This window comes from Delphinus delphis, chromosome 16 (assembly GCF_949987515.2).
Source record: "Delphinus delphis chromosome 16, mDelDel1.2, whole genome shotgun sequence".
Lineage (NCBI taxonomy): Eukaryota > Metazoa > Chordata > Mammalia > Artiodactyla > Delphinidae > Delphinus > Delphinus delphis.
Window position 1 is genome coordinate 29,830,184 of NC_082698.1, and position 24,573 is coordinate 29,854,756.

The 24,573-nt window shown below is 54.0% G+C and overlaps 1 protein-coding gene across 5 annotated transcripts in view; it reads left to right on the forward strand.

The window, feature by feature from the left end:
* The window catches only part of CRTAC1 (cartilage acidic protein 1), a 156,264-nt gene that overhangs the window by 97,553 nt on the left and 34,138 nt on the right, over nt 1–24,573 (forward strand). For 4 of the 5 annotated variants that reach the window (XM_060034328.1, XM_060034327.1, XM_060034326.1 and 1 more), the window contains exons 5-11: nt 3,122–3,278; nt 11,996–12,130; nt 15,274–15,419; nt 18,007–18,143; nt 21,655–21,737; nt 22,582–22,682; nt 23,120–23,288. In XM_060034328.1, coding sequence (XP_059890311.1) covers nt 3,122–3,278; nt 11,996–12,130; nt 15,274–15,419; nt 18,007–18,143; nt 21,655–21,737; nt 22,582–22,682; nt 23,120–23,288 — 928 coding nt within the window. Of the gene's footprint in view, nt 1–3,121; nt 3,279–11,995; nt 12,131–15,273; nt 15,420–18,006; nt 18,144–21,654; nt 21,738–22,581; nt 22,683–23,119; nt 23,289–24,004; nt 24,365–24,573 lie in introns of those variants that run through there. The other variant, XM_060034329.1, reaches the window with a different exon arrangement.

Genomic DNA, 24,573 nt, shown 5'->3' on the forward strand with positions numbered 1-24,573 from the left:
CCAGACTAGCAGCATCAGCATTGTTAGAAATGCAAATTCTCAGGTCCTACCCCACTCCGCCCTCCAGACCTACCAATCAGAACCCCTGGGGGTGGGGCCCCGCAGCCCTGGTTTCAACTGGGCCCAAAGGTGACTCTGAATTATGCTAAAGCTTGACAGCTTCGCACCAGGTAATAGCCTCAACCCCTACGGTGTGCCGTTCTCTCCCGCTCCCCTCGCAGCCCTCATCCGTTCTCTGTCCCAAACCTGGAGAACCTCTGCCCTTCATCTTCAGGTGACTCATCACTCATCCACCTTTCTGGATCCAGCTCAAAGCCGATCTCTTACAAGAAGTGTTCCCTGATCGATAATGATTCTGCCTCATGTTTATATAGCATTTTTATCTTTTCAAAGACGTTTCACATGCGTTGTCTCACTTCATCTTCTCAGCAGCCCTGCCAGGAAGCAGGGGGGTTATGATTCCCACTTAACACGTGAGGAGATACGGCCAAAGTGGGCGAGGGACCTGCCCAAGGGCACAGAGCCAGTTGGGACAGAGCTGTGACTAGGATCCAGACTGACAGCCCCAGACCAGTGGTTCTCAAAGTGTGGTTCCTGAAACAGCAGCACCAGCTTCACCTGGGAACTTGTTAGAAATGCAGATTCTTGGGGCTTCCTGAATCAGAAACTCTGGGGATAGGACCCAGCATCCATGTTTTCATAAGCCCCCCAGGTGATTCTGAGGTTGGCTACAGGGTGAGACCCACTGCCCTTGACGCAAAGCTGCAGAAACACCTTCCTTCCCCTGGAACCAGCTCCCCCTCCCAGAATTACTGGGTCAAGTTCACATGTGAATTTCTTCAGTCTTCTATAACTGTAACACATCTATGTTTTTCTGTCAACCCAATACACTGAAGTAAGGAACTAGGTATAAATGAATTTTATAAATATCCTAATTTCTAGCAGAGTGCATTTCAGTTCATCTGGGCTTAATTGCCCATTTGTCGATGAGATTGCTAACAGCTGGTACGGTCAGGAAGCGTCACAGTGGTGGTGCACTTTCCCCTTTGGCCCCATTCATTCTCTCTTCATCCAGCCATTCCACACACATATACCAAGCTCCTGTGATGGGCAAGAACCTTTCAAAGTTCTCCCCTAATCACAAAACCATGTTGTAACGCAGTGCAACTCAAAGTTCATTTTTGTGTAGGGATCACTGGGGATCTTGTGGCAATGCAGGTTCTGATTCAGCAGGTCTGGGCTGGGGCCTGAGAGTCTGTATTTCTAACACGCTCCCAGGTGACACGGATGCTGCTGGTCCAGGGACCACTTTGAGTAAAAAGACTTGTAAAGCATCGGTTCCCAGATAGCAGGCTAGAGACTCAGGGAACCAAAAATGAAGGGGCCGAGAAGTCTTTACAGAACAGGTTGGCCACCTTCTCCAGCGTCCTCCCCCCACAGGCCCCGCCTTGCTTTGTACATTCTGACAGCATTGAACGAACTGTTTGTGGCTTCCCGACATTCATCACTCTCTGTCTCATCTCTGCCTGGAAGGTTCTTTCCCCTCCACTTCACCTGGCCAAGACTTCTCTTAGAAAGCCTTTTCTGAACTCCCCATGGCGAGGTGCCCTTCCTCTGGGTTAAGAGCCTCTCTTCTGTGCACCCAGGAAACCCTGTACACACTCAATCAGACATGTAATTGCTGATGCACCTGCTTCCGCCAGGAGACCCTGAACTCCTTCCTTGGCTTCACCCACCTGTTAGACCCAAGTGTCTCCTAATCAGTTTCCCCAAAGAAAATGGTCCCAAAGAAGGGATAAAGTGACCAGTTAGGTGAGAGGGGCTGTCATGGGACCATTGGACGGGAAATAGAGGAAAGCAAAGAGGGCTGAGAAGAGGTGGTGACAGAGCACACTTTGCTGCCTTAAATTCAGCTGTTTTTCCTGGGTTGTTTTGTGTTTATAGCGTCCTTCGTTTTTTTTTTTTTTTTTTTTTTACTTTTAAAGTATAGTCGGTTTACAATGTTGTGCTAGTTTCAGGTGTACAGCAAAGTGATTCAATTATACATACATATATACCTATGTTTTTTAGATTCTTTTCTCTTATAGGTTATTACAAAATACTGAGTATAGTTCCCTGTGCTATACAGCAGGTCCTTGTCAGCTTCCTTTAAACTAGACTATAAGCAACCTAAGGACAAAGACTTGGTCTTAAGTACATTTATACCCCAGCACCTTGCACATCATTAGAGCTCAAGAAATATGTACTGTCTGATTAATTGGAGGGAAATGCTGCAAGGGATAAGAGGAAAGCTAGAAAACTGATTGAGAAATTGTGTGAATCTCTTGGGGGAAAGAAGGTATCCATTGAAGAAACACCATTATAATAACAGGCAGGAAAGAATCTTTCATCAGCTGTGTCTTGGACTAGAGAAGAGAATGCCTACAGCAAGGAGGAGCTGGTGCCCAGGGCTTCTCCTGGATGCAAAGGGGAAAATATACATACATATTTGAGACAGTGTTATAAAGGCAGGAGCAATATACTATTTCTTTCTGGTAACGTGGGAAAAACAAGGGGGTGGAAGTGGGAAGGAGGAGCCTGGCGTAGCTGAGCCTATCGAGCTACCCAAGTGGAGGAGTGAAGAAGTACAGGGTGGAGGTGGGGCAGGGAGATGGCTCACGAATTTGCTTGTCATCTTGGCTGGAGCGAGCTAGAATGGGAGAGCGAGACTGAGAATAATGGGAATTGGTAGATCAATCAATCAGCAAATATTTATTGAGCAGCTACCCCGGCTGGCAGCTGGAGAGAGCTCAGCTGGAGGAGAAGGCACATTAGAAAACTGTCTATAAAAAGGTGGTTGTGGAGGAGAGGGAGGGATGTTCTTCTGGAACAGGATGGAAGGAAAAGCGGGGCCGCTTTGCTGTAGGACTCTGGGGGTGTCGTGCGCTTCGTAGCCTCTATGAAAAGCACCTCTGGAGTTGTGTCGTGCAAGGTCACGCACGCCAGACCCCGGGAGCAGAGGCCGAACCTGTGAAAGAGCTATGGTCCTGCGAGAGGAGCGGGGGAGCTGCTCTCTGGGCCCCCCGCCCCCCGACCCCGCGCCGTGGTCCTGCTCAACTACCCTCCTTCCCTTCCTCCTCAGGGCTCCGGACGCTACTCCATCTACATCGCCAATTACGCCTACGGTAATGTGGGCCCTGACGCCCTCATTGAAATGGATCCGGAGGCCAGTGACCTCTCCCGGGGCATTCTGGCGCTCAGAGACGTCGCTGCTGAGGCTGGGGTCAGCAAATACACAGGTAGGCGGAGTGACATGGGGGGGCTGTGAGCTGGAGGGGCTGGGGGCTGGAACCCCGCAAGGCTGAGTCTAATACATCAGAGACCACCGGAGAGGGTGGGTTTGTGTCTCTGGGGAGGGAGGATGAAGGCTTTATTCCATCCCACCACCCATAGACGGCTTCTTCCCACGCGACCTCTCCAGATGATGAGACATCTGGCAGGGGTGGGCTTTTGGGGGGGGCCAGTGGGTGACGTCAGACAGCCAAGAACATCACCACATCATCCTCTCCTTGGAACCTCTTGCCCCATTCCCTGCTGTAACCCGAATGATGGGTGAACAGGTTCTGTAGGAGAAAACTGACAAGTCACAGAGGCCGAGATTTAAAGCCTTCTTTATTGCCAAACAGCAGGTAAAATTATTTACCTGCACATAAGCGGCCAGGAAGTGAGCGCTAAATCCCTAACCTGCAGCTGGGTCCTGTCTCAGATAACTGAGCTCAAAGAATTGTGTTCTTGTTCCAAAACCTCTCCAGCACTTTTTTTGAAGTCACGCTCCCCGCACATCTTTCTGGATGGGGGACCTATTGTCAGAGTCTCTGACAGGGAGATTGTTCTAGGGAAGGCTGTTTTTCTAATTCCAGCACGGCTGCTGACTAAACTCTGATCATCTGCCAATAGACTGCTGATGGCAGAGCAATCCAGTTCCCGTCTGGGGCGCCAAAAATCAGGAAGCCAGAGGTGTACACGGCTTCTCACGTGAACTCTGGCCTCACTCACACCCAACCTGCACTTTGGGTGTAGAAATTCCCTCAGTGGTTGACCTTCCCGATATATCCATCCCAATTTACACTACAGAATTCCAAGTGGCAGCTGGCCTGGATCCAAATTTGGGGGCCGGAAGGATCCTTGAAGGGTCATTTGGGCCATTCCCCCTGCCGCCAGACACCTGGGTGGTGGCATCGTCTCAAAGCCCTACCCAGAAAGGGTTGCCACAGCCTCTCCCGAGTTTACCATGCCTCTCTCCAGCCAGCTCTCCACCTCAGTGAGAGGGAAAGATTGATGTTGACCTGTCTGACAAAGTTTGTGGGAACAAACGGCTAGACAATAAAACAGTTTGCACAGCTCAGCTCCATCAGAATGCGCGAGAGCTCTGCCTGGGAACGTGCAGCAGAGAGGCTGAATGTCAGTAATAAACCATGTTTTCCTGGGAAAAGGAATAAACGTGCAGGAGCTTCAGCCTCGACTTGTGCAGACAATTTTTCTGAACAGTTCTCAGTTCTATGCACTGGGCTGGTTTGGCAATTAAGTGCCTTGATCTGCAGGAGAAGGAGGGGAGACTGGGGAGATGAAGCACTTGAAAATGATGAGCTGGAAGGGAGGCAAGGTCTGGGAGCGAGGGTTATACACAGAATCAAAGAATTCAGAAGGCTGGGTGTGAGCATATAGGGGACACTGTTCACGCTGGTGGGGCTGGCAGAAGGGCTGGCAGGAACCAGGGACGGGGAAGGAGGGGACCAAGAGGAGACCGCTGAGGAGCACAGGGTGGGGATAGGGGCACCGGCCAACTGTGCCAGGCTGTGCTGGAAGGACGGGGCAGCTCAAGGAAGGGAAAGCAGCTTCCGTGGAGCATGCAGGCAGGCCGGGGCAGCTGGCATGCCCAGAGGACATGTTAGAGCAGCGTTGCAGACTTCCAAAAGCCATTTGGCTGACAAGAACCTATTTGGCCCACCAAGTTACTATTCCGTCTGCCCGCCTTCCCAGCCCACCCTTTCCCTGCCCTCCAAGCCCCGCAACGCTACCGTGCAGCCCCCGTCGTCACTCTGTTCACAACACATGGACATATGGCTGGAAAACTAGCCCAGAGCAACCTCCTGAGCCCCAGGAATGGACCCCAATGTAAGCGCCTGACTGCCGAGGCTCTGCCACGTGGCCAGTGCTCAGCTCCAGGCTGGTGCCCTGGGGCCTGGGGAGTGGGGAGAGACGCAAGCAGTGAGGGAAGCAAGCCATGGCCAGATGTGCAGTCAGGTCCCCGGAGCCAAGGCACACAACACCCATCTGCCAGACAGACCCTGGAGAACCTCCTGTTTGCAAAAGAACAAATCCAGGTCCAGAGAGGAGAAGAGACTTGCCCAAGGTCACACAGGAGGTTTGCAGAGAAACTAGCACTTAGAGCCCTGGCCCCTGATGCCTAAACTGCCACAACCAGCTGACCTTTCTGATGACCTCCAGCTTGAGAATCCTGCTCCAGCCTGCAAGACAGAAAGGGTTGGTGAAAGAGGAAGGGGCCCGACCACCGAAAACTCAGCCCCCGGGACTGGCCCTCTGGACTTTAATTGCGGCTCCCGGTTTTTTGTTTTTGTTTTTGTTTTTTTGCCTGAAACAGCTGCCTGGCCTGGGCTGCTCAGGGTAGCAGTGGGTTGGCCTGGGCATACCGGTCTGCAGGCCGGGCAATGGCGAAGCCCGCACCGGGCTGTCCGGCTCCGCGGGAGGAGGAGGGGAGGCATGTCGTCCGGACTCGGGATTCTGCCTGCGGCCGCCGCTCTACTGGGTCTACAGTGCCATCTAGCGGCCAGCGCGCTACTCGAGGGTACTCGAGGGCCCCTGGAGGGCGGCGCAGCCAGAGCTGCTGGTGCAGAGTTGAGCAGAGGGAAGGCCACTCCCCCATGGTTCCTGGTTCTCCAAGACCCCCGCTGCCTGCAGCCTCTTGGAGCCTGAACTGCCCTGCATGGGAATCCTGAGAAGTAGCTCTCCCCATGAGAGAGACAGGCAGGAACTCAAGGTGGGGGAAGGTGGGGACCAAAAAGTTTGCACTGCCTCTCTGGCCCCGAATGATTTCCGGAACGTCCCATAGGCTCTCTGAGGACCTTGAACTAGCCGTCGAGCAGAGCTGCTAAGTGGACAGTATCTGGAGCCAGAGTACTGGGTGCAGATCCTACCTCCACCATGTCCTCCTTCCCAGGCAGCAGTGGGCAACTTATTAACCTCTCTGGGCCTCAGTTTTCTCACCTGAAAAATGGGGGGTATTAAAGGAGATAAACATAGAGCATGCCTGACACAGGGCCTAGCACACAGGCAGTACCCACCGAGTGTAGCAGACATCAACACCCTCCTCTGAGGTTCTGAAGGAAGGATGCCAGGACCCTCTGCTGGGCATCTCCTGGGTGTAGGGAGCCCAGGGGGAAGCACAAAGCAAGCAGGGCTAACCCCTGCCCTGGAGGTATTCTGCATGTGTCTCCTGGCATGTCCTCCAGTCCTGGGCACAGGCGTGGGCATCTTCAGCCCTGTTCCCACTGGAATCCATCTCTCTTCCCTTCCTCACTCTGGACCCTGTCTCGCCCTGGCCTCTACTCCCTCCCCAGGAGCTCTGCAATTTGGCCTCACCCTTTTAGGGAGCATCTGTCCAGGCTGCAAGGTGGTGATTAAAGAAGACTTAGAAGAAATTTGGAAAGAAAATGAAGGTGGATTTATGATATTGGGTGGGGAGTTTTGCTGTTGGCTGGGAGCAGCGTAGAACAAAACAGAGGGCAGATCTGATTTACAGGAAGTAAATGGAGGAGACAGAGATGCCTACAGCCCAGCTGAGGCCTTCTGGAGGACCCCTACCAGCTGCTCCAGAGAGGTGACCCGGGGTGGCAGAGTGGGGGCCTCAGAGTCTCCCGGGTTCCCAGGCAGTGCTGGCCTTTCAGTGGGCGTGCAGCCAGACCTGTCAGCTGGGGACAGGCAGGGCTAGAGTGACAGGCTCCTCAGCCAGGGCCCGGGACCCCCAGGGAGTACAGCCACAGGCCCGCCAAAGCCCCAGGAAACACGGAGTGTCAGAAGCATAAGATGATTGACAGGGAGGGACATCATTTTTTATTCAAAGCAAACACAGATGTTATAGAATACAAATGCAATCTTGGTACACATTTTCTTCAGCTAAAACAAGAGAGTTGTTTTTTTTTTAATGTCAAGCCTATGGCTGGCCATTCTGGGCCTTACCAGGAGTACAGATCCCTCTTCTGCTGAGCGGGAACTTGAGTAGAAATGTTTGAGAGCATGCTGTGGGGAGAGAGTGGCTCTGGGGTCACTCAGACGTGGGTTTCAACTGTGATCCATTGCCTGCTGGCTGCAGTTATGCCTCCCTGAGCCTCGGTTTCCTCACCTAGAAAATGATGAGGTGAGGTGAATCGTGCGTGATACCTAGTACACGGGACTGAACTGGAGCTATTCCTGCCCCTCCTTTTCCTGCCCTCCCTCGTGAAACAGCTACTTCCAGCCCCCTTCCTGCCTCGGGGGGTGGGCACACAGAGAGGAACGACTTCCCTCCGGTACCCACCAGGTGCCCAAGGTTTGAAAATCCCCACCAGTGGACAAATGATGGAGCCTGTTCTCCTGCCTCCCCATCTCCCTCAATGTCCTGCAGGGACAGACCAGAGGGATTAGGGGTGAGTGGGAATGTCCTTGTCTAATACCCTCCACACCAGTACCCTCGGAACCCTGCCCAGCATCTGGAGCACTCTCAGAGGACCCGGGGGTAGCAACACCAGCCCTAACACAGTATGATTCTGTGTTAGAATTTCAGGAAGTTTAGGCTGTTATCCTGCCCTTCTCACACCTCCTTCTCCAACACACACACACACACACACACACACACACACACTGTCCATTCCTCCACCCCTGCATGTTCCAGTGCTTTGCTATTCTTTTACGATATCTTGGATGTTCTCGGCAACCTGCAGGCCTTAGCATCCACTAGAATCATTAATCAGCAGAATAGTCCCACAGGTCCAGGTTCCTTGTCTGACAGCCTCGCCGCGGAGCCCCCATGGTGCAGACTGTAGAGGGGCCCAGGAGGATGCACTGGAAAGTAGAGCTGAAAGGAGCCTTGCAGACCTTCTCACTCCCGCCTCCACTTCACGGAGGGAGACCAAGACCTGGAGGGCACACTTCCCAAGTTCCTGCCTCCAGAGAAAGTGCAGAGGCCGGGGAGCCCCTGGAGGCTTTTGCTTAGCACCGCGAATCCCCTGCCTCTTCATCCTGGGCCCTCTGCTGTACAGTTGCCGCAGCATGCAAACGCCCTGCTCCCTGCAGCCTCTTTCCCTTCCCCACCTCCAAGCCCGAGGGCTGCCCTGATGCCGTCTAAGAGAGGGATTGGCTGCACCCAGACTGGACTTGGGTCTACATCTCCCAAGTGTAGGGGTTCAGAGGTTTAGGGGTGCAGTTCTTAAGGGTAAGCGGGGCTGCCCCGTGGGCTCAGGCCCACTGAGCGGATCAGAGGGGGTGTCAGAATGTGGCAGGAGGAAGAGGGGGCCGTAGGGAAGCATTTTCCCTTGTCACAACCTCCTCCACCCCGCCTGGTGGACAGAGTGAGAAGCCTTCAGGAAGGGATGGGCAGGGAGCAGCATTCACACCCAGCAGCAGAACAAGAGGCCTTTGAAGCTTGAAAGTGCTGGAAAAATAAAGGGACATTATTCACCCAACGGGTGGGAAATAGTCCCACTAATGACTCTGTGGCATCTGACGTTTTCCAAGGTACCTTCCAAAAACCAGCTCACTTAATATTTATGACAACCTGGGAAGGGGCTATTATTATTATCAGTCTCGCGTTATAGGTGAGAAACCAGATGTCCGGAAAGGTTCAGTGACATGCCCAAGGTCACACAGCTCGAATTTCCTGATCCCCAGTCTTTCCTACCAACCGGTGTGCCTCTCCAGCCCCAACTGGGGAACTGCTTGCCCCCAAGAGGATGTTCTTGCCTCAAGTATAAAAGAATTAATTGATGTAAAGTGGACTTCAACTCCCTATTGGAACATCATTTTCCAGGGCTAAATAAAGATGTTCCTAACTGCCCCCAGTAGCCCCATAAGGTGTGTGCTAAACCTTAGGAGGCCAGGAGACAGGGTGGATGTAACAGAGAAGACAGGGAGACTTAGGGGGAAGAGCTAGGGGAGGAGGGGAAGGTCCAGGTAGAAGATACTTGCAGAATAAGGGGCCTCTGTCATGGACCGGGCAGGGAGTGGGAGAGTCAGGCTACACTTAAGATGGATGGATTTTATTAGTTTGAAGAGAGCTAACATGATGGACCTGGAAGTAGAGTTTCCCCTGCGGCCCCAGCGAGGGGTGCAGGCACTGGCTGTCCCTGCCTCAGACCCCCATTTGGCTCTCCATCCTGAGGCTGCTGGGGCTCGTGCCCAAGAGGCTGGCTCCCCGGCTGCCGACTCACCTGCTCCCCAACTGTGCAGCAAACTTGCCAAGAAAGAGGTGTGGGTAACATCTCTGTTATGGTCCAGTTGCCATGGCAATAAATTGTCACTAATTAGTAGTGTGGTTACCATGGCAATTTTCTAGTAATTACAGGTTACAAATGGTGCAAGGCTTCAACCCAACCCAATTAGTTAATTAGAAAGATTTAGAAATTTGTCCAAGAGGGAAATAACCTGCCTTGTAGAAAATGAAGGGAATGTGTCACAGCTTGGGAGCCAGAGGCAGAGAGGAAATTGGAGGATGCTGGAGCGGTGGAAGAAGGATGGAGTTGCATGGCAGCAAGTCCCGGAGCCCCACCTGGAATTGCTGGGGACCCAGACAAGACCGAGGGTTTCTCACCAAAGCCTGATCCTGGGCTGGAGTTTGGCAGAACCAGGGCAGGGACAGCTGCCAGCAGCCACTCAGCAGCACTCTTTGAATGGGCAGAAGAGGTGCCCAGGTTGTAGCCCAGCACCCTCCCTGCTGGCTTAGGAAAAGAAAGGCGTCTGAAAGCCTCCCGCCCTGCCCCACGCCTGGGCTCTCCTAATGAAGGCTCTCCCGGGAGTACTGTGGATTCAGTGGCTCCATTTTCACAAGGCTTGAGCTCTCCTTGAGAGCTAATTAGATTACCTGGGAGAAATCCGGGGGGCACAGGGCCCAGGATGTGTTAACGAGGAGCCCCACCAGGAGAACCATGACTGCGGCAATGCCATTTGCCCCACTCTGGCCCCAAAGCCGGCCCCTGGTGGGCAAGCTCCACCTGCACAGGTGAGAAAGGCCCCATGATTTCCTCCAGGGACAAATCTCAGAGGATGGGAGGAGCCTGGGGACCAAAAGAACCTCCATCCCAAATTAGCACAGTGGGAACCTCTGCCCTGTCCAGAAGCGGGCTGGTGAGGGCACCTGGCTTGGCATCACTCAGGTCTGCCTGAGTGCCCATTAACTTTTTTAAAAAATCACATGCTGGTGCTCTAATAACTGCTCTCATTGTACTGAACAGCCCTTCAGAGCAGCACTTTCCAAACTTTACTGCGCACATAAACCCCCCAGGGGTCCTGTTTGGGTGGGTGGGGACCTGAGATTCTGCATTTCTAACAAGCGCACAGGTGATACACCTTAGTAGCAAGGTTGTAGGATTCACAAAGACCTTTACCATCATTTGATCCTCTTATTTTTCTCACCTCATTTGATCCTCTCAAAAGCCCTGAAATAGAAAAGGCAGGTCACACTATCTGCATTTTTCAGATGAGAAAAACCTAGGCTAAACGGGTAACGTAAATTGCCCGAGATCACACAACTTGTAAAAAAGCCAAGGTGGGACTAGAATGCATGTCCTGCTTCTGGTCAGGCTGTTTTCTGCACCATAGCTGGGGTAGGAGTGAGGCTGAGGGGAGGCTCTCAAGGCTCTATTTGAAACTCACTGGTTGGGGGTGGTTTGTTCAAGACACCTTAAGATTAGACTTCGTGACATGTCCACATTGATCTTGGGCATTTCAAACCCTAACGGAGAGCTGGCTTGCTTGCTTTCTTTCTTAAAAAAAATATACACCTTATTGGATTTTTTCCTTTCAAACTACAGAAGCACTTCTTGTTACAATAAGCCAAACGATACAGACGTTCCCCAAAAAGGCCAACATACTGTCTCTCCTTCCCTCCCTTAGTCCTACCCCATCAGGGCAGCCAATGCGAACAGCTCGGAGTGTGGCCTTCCCCACTCTTCCCCAAACTCAAAAACAAGTTTGCACAAACACGTATATTCAGAAGTATCATTTGTTTTCCTTTTTCTGGAAAATAAAAATAAAATCACACAATACCATTACCTGGCGAATTGCTTTTTCATTTAACAATACGTCATGGGCATTCCTCCAAGTCAATACACGGGGCTCTACACAGTCTCTTCAGTAGCTGCAGAAGAGTCCGTCATGCGGATGCACCGTAATCCATTCTGCATCGCTGTTGATGGACAGGCAGGTGCTCGCATTTGTTTCCTACATCAAGCAAAACAAAGTAAGCATCCCTGTACCTGTGGCTGGAACCTGTTTCTTTAGGTCCTTAGAACAGGAACACACCCAGTATCTCGACCAGCATATGTGTGATCAGAGTAAGGCTGGGGGCTGTCAGGGAATCTGTGACTTGATCAAAATGTTGCAGGTAGAGATGGGTTTAGGATTAGTGCCATTCAGCTACCAAAGGGAAGAGAAGGCTCTGTGTGGTGGCCTCTGTGTTCCTCAGCTCACGGAATCATTCCTTCGGCACAAAGTAACTCCATCTTGCTCCTCACTTGCCTCATCATCAGTGCAGTCACCCTCCACGTTGGTTTATGGAACCATGAGCCCAGATCTGGGCTCCAGGAAGCATCTGGAATGTCAGAATCCGCCCCTCCCCGCCCCCCACCCCTGCCTCTTCCGAGGCATCACCATAGCAGCGTCATGGGCCTCCGAGGCGGCCCCCATCCTCCATGCGGGCCTGGGGCTTTGCTTCTGCCGCTCGGTGAGAGTCGCTGTGCTCTCCCAGGCGGCCGGGGCGTAAGCGTGGGCCCCATCCTCAGCAGCAGTTCCTCAGATATCTTCTGCGACAACGAGAACGGGCCCAACTTCCTCTTCCACAACCAGGGGGACGGCACTTTCGTGGATGCTGCGGCCAGTGCTGGTGAGTAAAACAGCCTCTATCCTGTGACCCCCACCACCCTACAGGGGACTCTGGTCTGCCCTGCTCCCTCCAGGTCCCACAGGCCCCAGGGAGAGTGGGACAAGTCGTTGTCTGCACCGCACAGGGAAATGTTGCTTGTCACCTTTAATTCCACATCCCCATGGTTCAGGACGCAGGGGATGTTTGTGGCTGGGGAGACAGCGTCTGGAACGCCTGACTGTTATCCATTCTCCAGCGACTGGGATTGGCCCATGCCCCTCTGAGTCCTGCCTGTGTCTCTCAGCACTGGTTTCCACTCTAAGCTGCCTCTCTCCATTTCTTCTCCCCACATCCATCTTAAACATGCAACTCAATCCAATAGCCATTTATTGAACCTGTGCTAAGTGCCAGGCTGGTGCTAAGAGCTGGGGACGCTGACCTGAATAAAGCTAAGATCACCCTACCCCACCCCCCCACCCGCCCATACAAGGCACTGACATTTTAGAGGAGGAAACAGACAAATGAACGAATAGCTATGATATGAAGCAGAATAAAATCTACACAAAAATAGTGCTCCAGGCTCCCAGCTCTGCTCCCCTTCCTCCCTTTGTGTTCATCCATCGTCTGCCGCAGGACCTTTGCACCTGCCAATCCTCTCCACCTGAAGTACCCTCTCCCCCTTCTCTATCTGCAAAACTTCTATTTGTCCTTCAGCACTCAGCTTAGGTGTTATCTGTGAAGCCTTTCCTGCCTCTTTCTGTGCCGCCTGGCAGAGATTGGCACTGCCTCCTCTGTATTCCCACTGCCTTTGCATGTGCCGCTCACTCAGGCTCCTGCATCACTATAACAATCTGTCTGTGTCTGCAAAGACCGGGACACATAATAAAAGTATGTGGGTGTAATCAGTCTGCCCTTCAACCACTTCTCCCCACCCACTTCCTCCCCACCTTGCCAAGGAACGGGAGGTTTGATCTCTCCTTCTTGGTGGCGTAGGGACGAGCTCCGGCCTCCGGAAGAAGAGGTGAGCGGGGCTGTAGACACATAGATCCAAGGTCCTCCAAGCGCCAGCTGGTGCTGGCAGCTAGCATCCAATTCCTGAGCAGGTACTAATCCATTCTCTGTGACTTACAAGTACCTGCCCTTCCAGCACTCTGCCCGGGAGTTCCCATTTTGAACACCCCACAAATGCACCCTTGCAGCCAGTCAGCTCCCCTGTTCTTCCCGGGCAAAGCTAAAAAAGGAGGCAGCTCCCCGGCCCGTCCTCCCATGCAGCTCACCTGTTAAACGCTCCAGCAGCAAATTTTCTCATTGCTGAAAAATCGTAAAATGAAGAGGAGGTGGTGGTGGAGAAAACCTAGAGGATTTGATAAGGTGTTAAAGAGACGGAAGCAGAGGTGAGCGAGCAAGTTGGAGTAGGAGAAGGTATCAGACGGGAGGAGAGAGGAAAGGTGCTATGCCCGTAATTGAAAGTCAGAGTGATTGCAGGGGTTTAACGAGACATGTCAAGAGGGCATTCATCACCCAAACAGATGCTGCTGTGAAGTGCAGCCTGGCACCGATTATTCTCGTGAAAGGGAACCAGCTCCTTGTCAAGGTGCCTCATAGATAGGAGAGAAATGGGCCAACACAGAAGGCCACCGACATTCGGGCTGGGGAGTTTTGCAGAGAATTAATGGGGTATTTCATCCTAGAGGTTGGAGGCTGCCCCCATGCCTTTGCAAACCCTCTTTCTCCAGCCTGGGTCTCCCTGCCTCTTCTCCCCCACCCCCACCCATCCTCGCCTCCCCAAGGGGATGCCCAGCCCCCAAGGTTCTCAGGGGGGCCCCACCTTGCTTTCTGCTGGCCCCTATCCTCAGGATCTCCGTATCTGCAGCTGGCAAGAGCTCGCTGTGTCCTGGGTCTGTGATCCCCGTCCCCCATCATATTGTCCTATCACCTGCCATCTCTGAGGGCCTGATGACCAACGGCAGTTTGTCCTCCAGAAGACTCAGCGTGGGTATTCAGAGCCGGCCTCCACTGCCTGTCAGCTCTGCACTTGACCTGAAGGATCATGTCTGCCTTGGGCAACTAGGAGGTCAGGCCATCCCTCTGGGCAAAGCCACCTTCCATCCTCCCCCAGGATCAGCTCAGTCCCACTGACCACTGGTAGATGCAGGGACAGCACAAACAGGTGACACTGGACCCACAAGCTTTCTTCCCAGATCTCACAAGGCACACTGTGCGTTTCTTAGTCATGGTGCTGTATTTTCTCTGCTGTCACCAAAGTCCCTGGTCGCCTTCTGTCAAATTATTTATGTCTCTTCATTCATTCAGCAAGTGTTTACAGAAAAATACCTGGTCACCACAAGCACTGAGATAGACTCTGTGGGAACACAGGTAAACAAGAAGACAGACCCTCACCTCATGGAGTGTAAGGTCTAGTAGGAAGACTGGACCCCACAAAGGAACATAACTGCACGTGTGATCAGCTCAAGGGAGGAGAATGGGAGGCTGTCAGGATGAATAGCAGCGTGGGTGGGAGGGGCTTATTTTCATGGGCGTGGTCAGGGAAGGCTTCCTTGAGGAAGTGACATTACAGCTGGGAGCAGAAGAAAAACAAGGAGCCAAGTAACCAAGAGCGTTCCAGAAGGAGAGACCAGCTTGAACAAAAGCCCAGAAGCTGGAAAGAGCTTGGGTCATTTGAGAAATGAAAGGAATCCCGGGTGGCCGGTGCATATGCGGAAGGGGGAAGAGTGGTACCAGTTAAAGACCAGATAAGGTAGGCAGGGGCCTTGTGCTCCCTGGGCAGGAATTTGAACTTGACCCAAGAGTACTGGGGAAGCACTGAAATTTGAGCAAAAGAGTGATGATCAACTTAATGTATCCCAGTGTCAGGGGTGGCTGGGGAGGGCTTTAGTCCTCCAGAATCTCCACAAGTCTCCTTCCCTCAGCCCATGCTGCCCCCAAAACGGGTAAAAATAGTACTTTCTGGGCAAGTGCAGCTTGAAGGCAAGTCTCTGGTTCTCTCTGCAACCAGGTGGCTGCCCACCTTCTGCCCCTGTGGAGAGATCGGGACAGGAGGAGGCTCACCCTCCCTTGCTGCTCTTCACGGGGCCCTGGCAAGGTGAGTGTTTGTGGAGCCTGCAGGGGGCGCTGCCCTGAGGGCGCCTGCCTTTCCTCCCCAGGTGTGGATGACCCCCACCAGCACGGGCGAGGTGTCGCCCTGGCCGACTTCAACCGTGATGGCAAAGTGGACATCGTCTATGGCAACTGGAATGGCCCCCACCGCCTCTATCTGCAGATGAGCGCCCATGGGAAGGTGCACTTTCGGGTAAGAAGGAGCCTCTGCCTCGCTCCCCTGCTTTGTCATCTTGGGGTTGCAGCCCCGCCTGTGCCTCCCCCCAGGCTGAGTAGGGGCTTGTGGCTCTGCAGAGCCTGGGGGCGGGGTGGCCACAAGGAAGGTAGCATCTGGGGGACGATGGGCTCCTGCCTGGGCTGCTGTGATGTCTGTAGTGCCCAGCGCACGGTCATGGGCAGAGGAGAGAGAGCAGCCTTGCAAGGTGCGCGGCAGCAGGGCAAAGGCCCAGTGAGGTGGGCTTCACTCTGGGTCGGGAGCATTTTCCCATAGCCTGGGCCTGAGCTTTTCAAATTGAGGCTCAGGCCAAGGGCACAGTGGGGCTGGCGGGACAGGGGAGGTTGAGGCCACAGAGCTCCCAACAGTTGCCCCTTCTGGACAAATGGCAGGTGGGGGACAAGGTAACCTTGAACCCCTCTCTGTGCCCCCTCCCTGAGCTATCAACCGTCTGTGACACCAAGAATTCTTCAGAAAGACTGGTGACAGTAAGGGATGTACCAGCAGCCCAGTGAGCTTGAGTCTGGGCCTTTCTCAGGAGGGTGATGGAGAGCATGGGGTGGTCAGAGCTGACCTCCGGGAGTCAGGGTGCTTCTGGAGGTACCTGGTCTTGCCAAAAGCCCCCGAGGAAGCAAGAAAGTGGCGGCATTTGCCAGAAGCTTGATGGTCCCAGGGGAGTCAGCAGGGCCCTTATGCCTGGGGCACTGCCACAGCCCCTCCCCTGTAGGCAGCCGCCTTGGGGTGCTCAGGGCCAGCCACTCATTCCCTGCAGAGGCTCGAGACCCAGGCTCTCTGGGTGAAAAAGAGGTGCATCCTGGCCATGGAGAAGCTGCTCCTGGGATCCTGGATGATTTCCACCTTTATTCAGATTTTCCTTCTAACCCAGGTTCTCAACCAGGGGTGATTTCGTCCCTACCCCAGGACATTTGACAATATCTGGGGACATTCTTGGTGGTCACAAATGGGATAGAAGGTGCTACTGGCATCCAGTGTGCAGAGGACAGACGTGCTGCTAAACGTCCTACAATGCACCGGCTGGAATAATCTAGCCCCAAATGTCAACTAACTCTTCTGATAGCCCAGCCCCAGAGCTCACAGGAGCAAGAATAAGAATAAGAATAAGAATGGAGACCCCATTTATCAGGTGCCTTCTGTGTGCCAGGAACTGTGCTAAGCATCTTACATACATTATCTTGGAAGCCCAGGCAGCCAGTGGGGCAACCCCGAGGGGCCTATGTAGGTTTCCGTTAGAATAATAACAACTTCGAGATCCTGAGGTCTCTTTGTTACCAGCTCTCAAGGCCCTCTTCAGCCCACCCTGGACAGCGGGCCAGGCTCCCAGTCAGCTTCATCACTGTGTTGTTGGGGACAGCCTATTCCCCTGGGCAACCCAGAGTGGGCAGCTCATTCCTGTGGCCAGGGGAGAGGGCCTGAAGTAGGAGGCCCAGGGGCAGGGCCAGGGCAGAGGACCACTCCCAGAAACCCCAACTGTGCCCTTCCCAATTCTCCCCACGTGGACCCTGGGACTTAGACAGGCTCCTGCGTCTTTAAGGGACAAACCCACCCAGAATGGATGTTCTGCTGAGAACCAAAAGGTCGCCCTCCACAGCTCTTCTATTTCAAAGGCAAGTTCCACAGGTGGGACACTTCGCCAGGCCCACCGAGGCCCTCTTAGCACGTTGACGTCCCTGCTGGGCTGTCCTGGGTCTGGGGTCTCCTCGTGAGCCCTGCGCAGAGGTATCTGATACTGCAACCCCCCAAGGCAAATATCTCAAAAAAAAAAAATCAAAAGACTCCCAAGAAACAAAGTAAGGTAATAAAGGCAGCAAAAACACAGCTAAAGGCCACCTCTGCCACCTTTCATGAGGCTGATGTGGGCAGGGCCAGGACAGAGTGCCAGGGATCCACCTGGTGCCCACCCTGTGCCAGGCACTTTACACGCGGTGCTCACAACCTGGACAGCTGTTATTCATCTCCGTGTCACCAGTGAGGAAGGTGAGATCCGAGCGGTTAAGTAACCTGCCTGAGGCCACACAGCTAGTCTGCAGAGAAGCCTGGATTTAAATGCACAGCACTGCCCAGTGCCCTCCCGGCCTCCGCCTCTCACTGCGGAGGACGAAGGGCACGTACTAGGAAGGGCATAGCGTCTGGAATCAGAGCCCTGGTGACGGCCCCCACTCATTAGCTATGACAGTGGGCAATTCCCCTTCCTCTCCAGGACTCAGTTACCTCACCTGTAGAATGGGAGTGCTCACATCAGCCCTGCCTCGAGTGACTGATGGGAGGGCCCCATGTGGTCCGGACCAGGGAACAGCAAGGTGCTTCACCAGTGTGAATTAGGACTGTTCCTCTTACCTCCTTGTTCTCCTACAAGCAGCCTGAAGTTTATGTGATCCTAAACACAGCATACCTAGGGCCCTTACAGGGAAGGTGACGGAGGACGTGCTAGGTCAGGATTTTATCTTTGCGCGTACGCGCACACACGGGGGTGGGGAGAGTTGGCCTCTAGGCCACCCCCATCGCCCCACGCATCTGTCCGCTGACCTGCAGCCCTCTCTCCTCCCAGGACATCGCCTCACCCAAGTTCTCCATGCCCTCGCCTGTCCGCACAGTCATCGCTGCCGACTTCGACAATGACCAGGAGCTGGAGATCTTCTTCAACAACTTTGCCCACCGCAGCTCTTCAGCCAACCGCCTCTTCCGGTAGATGCTTCAGCCTGGCTCGCGGCTACTCAGCCTTCGTGGGTGGGGGTCAGGGAGGAAGGCTTAGGACTCAAAAGAGGAGCTCCAAGGGGAGGGAGGAGGAAGGTCCCCTGATGAAGGAGCATTAGAAGCTGGAAGGACAGGGATTGAGCAAGAGGCTGAGAGAATGGGGGGTGGAAAGGTGAGGCGGGGAGTCCTGGGCCTCCTGCTGTTGGGGAGGAAACGGTCAGGGGGACGTGCACAAAGTGTGCCTAGCAGCCAGGCTCCACTCTACCACCCAAAGGGGTTCCAGAGCCAAATCTGTTTGGGTGCATCTGGATGAAGCAAAGACAGGCAGGTGTATTGACTACAGGACTTCTCAGAGCCTTTAACGTGACCATGAGTATTTTTACTTTCCAAGAGGTGAATGGAGTATTCCAAATAGATTTCAGTACAAGATACTTCTTTCAGAGATTTTTCTCTTGGGATTGGTGCTCTGCTAAACATCCTTTGGGAAATGCTGAATGAAACAATTAATGGTAGATGAGGGAATGGTAGACAAGAATGGAGGCAACTGAGCACTGCATGCAGGGAGGAAAGGTTCGATTTTTCTCTGATTGGGGTCCAGAGACCACTGGCCTCAGAACCACCCAGAGTGTTTATTTAAAGTAAAGAATCCCTGGGCCCGCCCTGGATCTCCTGAATCAGAATCTCAGGGGCTGAGGCCCAGGAATCTGTCTTTTTAACGCGTACACTAGGCATCAGGTGATTCTTATCCCACCAACGTTTGAGAACTGCTGTTGGGGAACAAACCTCAGGACACATGCAGCCCTGGTTCCTGGCCTAAAACATGCTAATGGGCCTCAGCAGCAGGTGGCAAGAGGAGGGTGGGCCAGGGGCCTTGGAGGCAGGAAATGGGCCAGAGCACCTGCTCAGTTCCCCAAGGCCCCCGTCCCCTCCCCCAGAAGGGCCCTCCACTATTAATAAAAGGCGAGAGCTGTGACTAAGCGTGTTTTAAAATATAATTATTAACAAAGCATCAATCCCGACCAGCTGTAATCACCCCCTGAAGGCACCAGATTTGCTAATTAGGTGCCTTGCAAGAAGCTTTTTCACAACTTCCAGATTAATTGCGGAAGATCAATTGCTCGTTAACAGAGACTCTGCTTTCCTTCTCTGGCTGATAAAGTGTCACTCGCCAGGGCCTGGAGCACCAAGGAGTCTCTGTGGCCCGAGCACCCAGGCACCTCCTCTGCCTGTCTGGCCTCTGTCAAACCTCCCAGCTTCCCTCCCGCCACCCCAAGGGCAGGCTGGCCCCGGGCTGTCTGCGGACAGGGTCACCACACGGTCACCCTATGGGCTAGTGTGTTTGTTTCCGCACAGCGTCAGTGGAAGCCACTTCCCAGTTCCGTGGCTGTGCCCCGAGTCCCTGTGGCAGACGGCTGGGTCTGGAGCTCGCAGCAGAGAGTGTAGGGGCTACAGCTGGGGCCACCACTCAGCTGGCAACTCTAGAAGTTGAGCCCCTACCTGCCCCATACCACGTGGGCTTGTCACGTGTCACCGAAGGAAACATGGTGGGCTCCTTGTAGGAGTCACCAGGGATGCAAAGCCTCGGTGTGTGTGAGTCTGCCGGCCCTTCAGCGATGCCTGGGAAACCAGGGAACTCATCACCCACTCCAGGTGCTTAAGAAGAGTGCAGAGGCCCTGTTAACAATGGCAGGGTGACAGGCGTGAGCAGGGACAGTCCCAGGCCGGGCAGGATGTGCGTTGATCTGGTCCCATGGCTCCACCCTGCACACTCCGTCTTCTCTAGCTGCCGCCCTGTGTCCAGTCCTGCAGAGCAAGCTGTTGAAAATGCGAATCTGACCACACCCCTCTTCCACTTAAACCCCTTAGAAGCTCCCCACTACCTTCCCTTCGATACATCCCACAGGCTGGCTTTGTCCCCAGCCTTGTCACTCTCCACTCCCCAGTTTACACCTAAGCGCCAGACACCCCAAGCTTTCCGTTCTGGGCTGCACCAGGCCTGGACCCCTCAGGCTGCCCACACCATCTGCCTCTCTCTCGCTTCTGAGTGACACACACTCACTCATCATTCTGGTTTCAGCTTTGTTGACCCTTCCTCCAAGAAGCCTGCCCTGGTTGCCCAAATCTGGGTGAGTTTGCCCAGCTCTGCCCTGGAACTTCTGGGCTTTAGCCTTAGAAACCCCTAACTCCGTTGTCACCTGAACCCAGGGATGGCTCTGCCCAGCCGTGACAGAGCTTGCAGGACACGAGTGGTTGAAGGGACTGTGGATGCTAGCGGGCTGAGGCAGACACACACCCCCGGCAGGTGTGCACACACACAAAAGCACTGCCGGGCATGCGGCTCACTGCCCAGACTGCACACGTGGGTGTGCTCAGCACAGACGCCCCGCGCGGACAGAGGACACCTCCCAGGACATGTGCTCAACCCTGCAGACACCTTGCAGTTCTGCCAGCACCCTCTGCCATCCAGCCACCAGAAGCTCCAGCTCAGGGGACCCTGGCTCCCTCCGGAAAGAAAGCATTGGCCACAGCACAGCCCTCTGGTGACTGTGATTTAAGTGACAGCCCCACCTGCAACGTAAGGGGAGAGTGATACAGATCCTTCCTGGTCCTTTCTCCCCACCCCAGCCCCAAGATTGCTCCACACAGCCAGGACAGAGCGCCCAAGGCTGCGAGAATCTACCCAGTGAGAAAAATTAGAGAGGAAAGCTCAAAGCCATCATCAGCGTTCAGCTCAACGTGCAGAAAGAACAGGACTTTCACAGTGGACTTTTCTACAGCAAATATTATCACGATTCAGAGTTCAAAACAGACAAAACCCTAGCAACCCAAAGGGACCCTTTCTTCCCTTTTGTCTCTGGATTCCTCCATGCGCCCCACGGACATGTCTGGAGCTTCCTGAGAGCCAGGCTCTGTGTTAGATGCTGCGGGAGATGCAAAGAAGAGTAACGATACATGGTTCCAGGCTGCAAAGAGTTCGCAGGCTAACTGAGGAGATAAGATGCATTCATATAGAGCTTCAACACAAGGCAGAAAGCGATAAAGGCCAGGAAAGTGACGGAGGCAGAGCAGGAAGGCATCGCTTCTAGCAGGACGATCAGGGAGGGCTTAGAGGAGGTGGCACCGGAGTAGGGGTGGAACCCTGCGTAGCATTCAGAACTCAGAAACCCAGGGCCGCTAGAAGGAATGTGAAGGTCAGTTGAAGGTAGTTGCATCCCTGCCCCTTCTCCATCCATCAGCTGCCCTTCCCCAGGCTGTCTATAATTCATCCATTAGAGAAGGAAAAATCAATATTTACCAACGTGAATTAAAACCCAAGAAAGGCGCAGGCAGGGTCTGTGAGCAGAGTGGCTCTGTCGGCATGCAGGTGGCAGCCCACTTGCAGCAGGGTCTCAGGGTGCTCAGGGGCTGGAGAATGGAGCTAGTGGGCCTCGAGGTCCAGGGAGCCCACTGGGGCTTTGCCAGCACATTGTCGTCCATGAACAGCCTGTCTCCTGTCCCGCAGCATCATCCGTAGGGAACACGGCGACCCCCTCATCGAGGAGCTCAATCCTGGCGACGCCTTGGAGCCCGAGGGCCGGGGCACAGGTGAGGGCACCTGAGGGCTCTGGCCTGCTCTCCCCTGTCTCAGTGCTGCCCTTAGCCTGGGGGGAGGGCGGGAGGGGTGGTGCAGCCAGTCCCACAGCAGGGCTTTTCCTATCCCTGCCACTCTGAGGGCTGAGATCCTGGGGCAGGGGTGAGAGTGGGGGAGGAGGCCCTGGGAGTGCCAGGCGGGAAGCAGAGGAGGGGACGGTCCGTTCTCCCAGTCCCAGGGCCGCGGGGTCAGAGGCGTGGGATTCCGCGGGCAGTAGCATCTCTGGTAATGCTCTGCCGGGAGGAGAGGCAAAGGCGAAGCTGGGCGTCCTGCCGTCTCACCCCTCCTGGCACTCAGCCTGGTGTCAGCGAGCGAGCACTGGATCAGGAGCCCCAGGACTCGGCCCTGCCATTGCCTCGCCTGTGGCCTTGGAAAAGGCGCTTCCTCTTCCGGATCTTGTTCGCCACACCCATAAAATGGGGCTAATTGCATCCGCCCTCCTCACGTCTCTGGGTTGTAGTGAGGACCAAAAGGAGGCCAGGTATATGCAAGCCCCCGATAGACTGACAAAAACCGTGCAAATATAAAGGGTGTGTATAGAAGACCAGAAAGCAGCCCTCAGAGTCTGAATTCTTTGCACCCATGCTTTCCTTCAGAAGTCCAGGGGGAGGAAATGGACCCCCTCTTCCATGAATGAGCGGCCACTGGAAAGGAGAGGAGCTTCAAGCTCCAGTCTTCGATCCCCAGCGCTGTGCTCTTTCCTGCCACACTCAGGGCGTGGACCTGGCACTGGTCAGGAGCCCCCCTCCCCTGTGGGTGTCCTGGCCGATGGACAGAGTGAAATCTGTGCCGTTGCAGGCGGTGTAGTGACAGACTTCGATGGAGACGGGATGCTGGACCTCATCTTGTCCCACGGAGAGTCCATGGCTCAGCCACTGTCCGTCTTCCGGGGGAATCAGGTGTGCCTGGACCTGGGGACCCACAGAGCCCAGCCCAACGTGCCGAGCCTGGGCTGGATGAGGGCCAAGGAGCCCGGGATGCTTGCTTGACCAGAGCGGCAGGAAATGGACACCCGGGCCCTGGAGGAAGCAAATTCCCAGCAGCACAGTGAACTCCAAGAAGAGCTGCCTCCCAGAAGCCCTTTGCCCCTCAGCCTTCTGCTGGCACTCCTCCAAACCCTGTTTTCCCCGAGTCTATTGGCTTTCCCTCCTCTTTTCCAGGACTGCTCTTTGCAAACTTCAGCCAGTCTGTCTCCCTGCCCGGCTCCCTCCTCCTCTCTTTCCTCTGCCCCTTTTCTTGTCCCCTTCTTTCTCCTTCTGTCCTTCCCTTACCCTCCCTCCCTGTTCCTTCTGCCCAGCCCGCTGATGCCCGGGCCTACCTTCCTCCCTCCCTGCAGGGCTTCAGCAACAACTGGCTGCGGGTGGTGCCGAGAACCCGGTTTGGGGCCTTCGCCAGGGGCGCTAAGGTTGTGCTCTACACCAGGAAGAGTGGGGCCCACCTGAGGATCATCGACGGGGGCTCAGGCTACCTGTGCGAGATGGAGCCCGTGGCACACTTTGGCTTGGGTGAGTCAGAGCTCGGGGCGGGGGGCGGTGGTGGGAGTGCGCGAGTGAGCTATTGGCGGGACGGTGGGTGCTGAAACTGCATCCCGAATCCCGGCGAGATGCAGGGCTCACAGCCTGAGCATCTTCTAGATACCACGTTACTGTGACACCAGCCACTGGAGGCAGCCCTGCTTTGAAGTGAACCTGAGCTCAGCAGGGAGGTTTTCATGCCCCCTCCTTGCTGGGGTCCGCATCCTGGTGCCTCTGTCGAATTAGTTCACCTTGGGGTCAGAGGATTTAATCCTCCATTTGTCCGAGGCCATGGCCTTGTCCTTCAAACAATGGCCTGCATCGAACCTACCCAAACCAGCTGCTTCCCTGGCCGCGTGGGGGTCGGTTCAGTGGTTAACATGTCTCACCAAACCCCTGGTGCCCTCTCTTGGCTAGAAGCCTTGGGGAAAGCATGCGTGATCAGCGGGAGTGATGTCAGGCCCGAGAGGGTGAAAACTGGTTCTTGGCTGGGGGTGGTATGAAAAAAAATGCTAGTCTTTTGTGTGTGTGTGTGTGTGTGTGTGTGTGTGTGTGTGTGTGCGCGCACATTAAAGACTAGCATTTGATATATATAGACACACATACGTATGTATATATATCTATATGTGTGTGCATGCAGGTATATAACATAACCAGGTACACAGTATACCTGTGGTGTTAATAAAATATCACTATACACCTATTAGAACAGCTAAAGTGAAAAATACTGACGAAACCAAGTGCTGGCAAGGAAGTGGAAAAGCCGGGTCTCTCGTTCGTTCCTGGAACAGCTACTCCAGAAGATGGTTTGGCAGTTCCTTTTAAGACAAAAACTAAACTACACAACCGTTATAGGACCCAGCAGTTGCACTCCTGGGCATTTATCCCAGATGAATGGAAACTCGTGTCCACACAAAAATCTATACATGATTGTTCATAGTAGCGTTATCTGTAATAGCCCAAACTGGAAACGACCTTGATGTCCTTCAGTAGGTTAACGGTTCAACAAGCTGTGGTCCCTCCACACCATGGAATATTACTCAGCAATCAAAAGGAATAAACTACTGATACAGCAACTTGGATAGCTCTCATGGGCATTATGATGAGTGAAAAAAAAAGGCCAATCTCAGAAAGTTACATGCTGTTGATTCCATTTATATAATATTCTCAAAATGACAAAATTATAGAGATGGAAAGTAGATCAGTAGTTGCTGGGGGCTAGAAATGGTGAAAAGGAGAGGGGTGGGTGCGACTGTAAAGGGATAGCCCCAGGGAG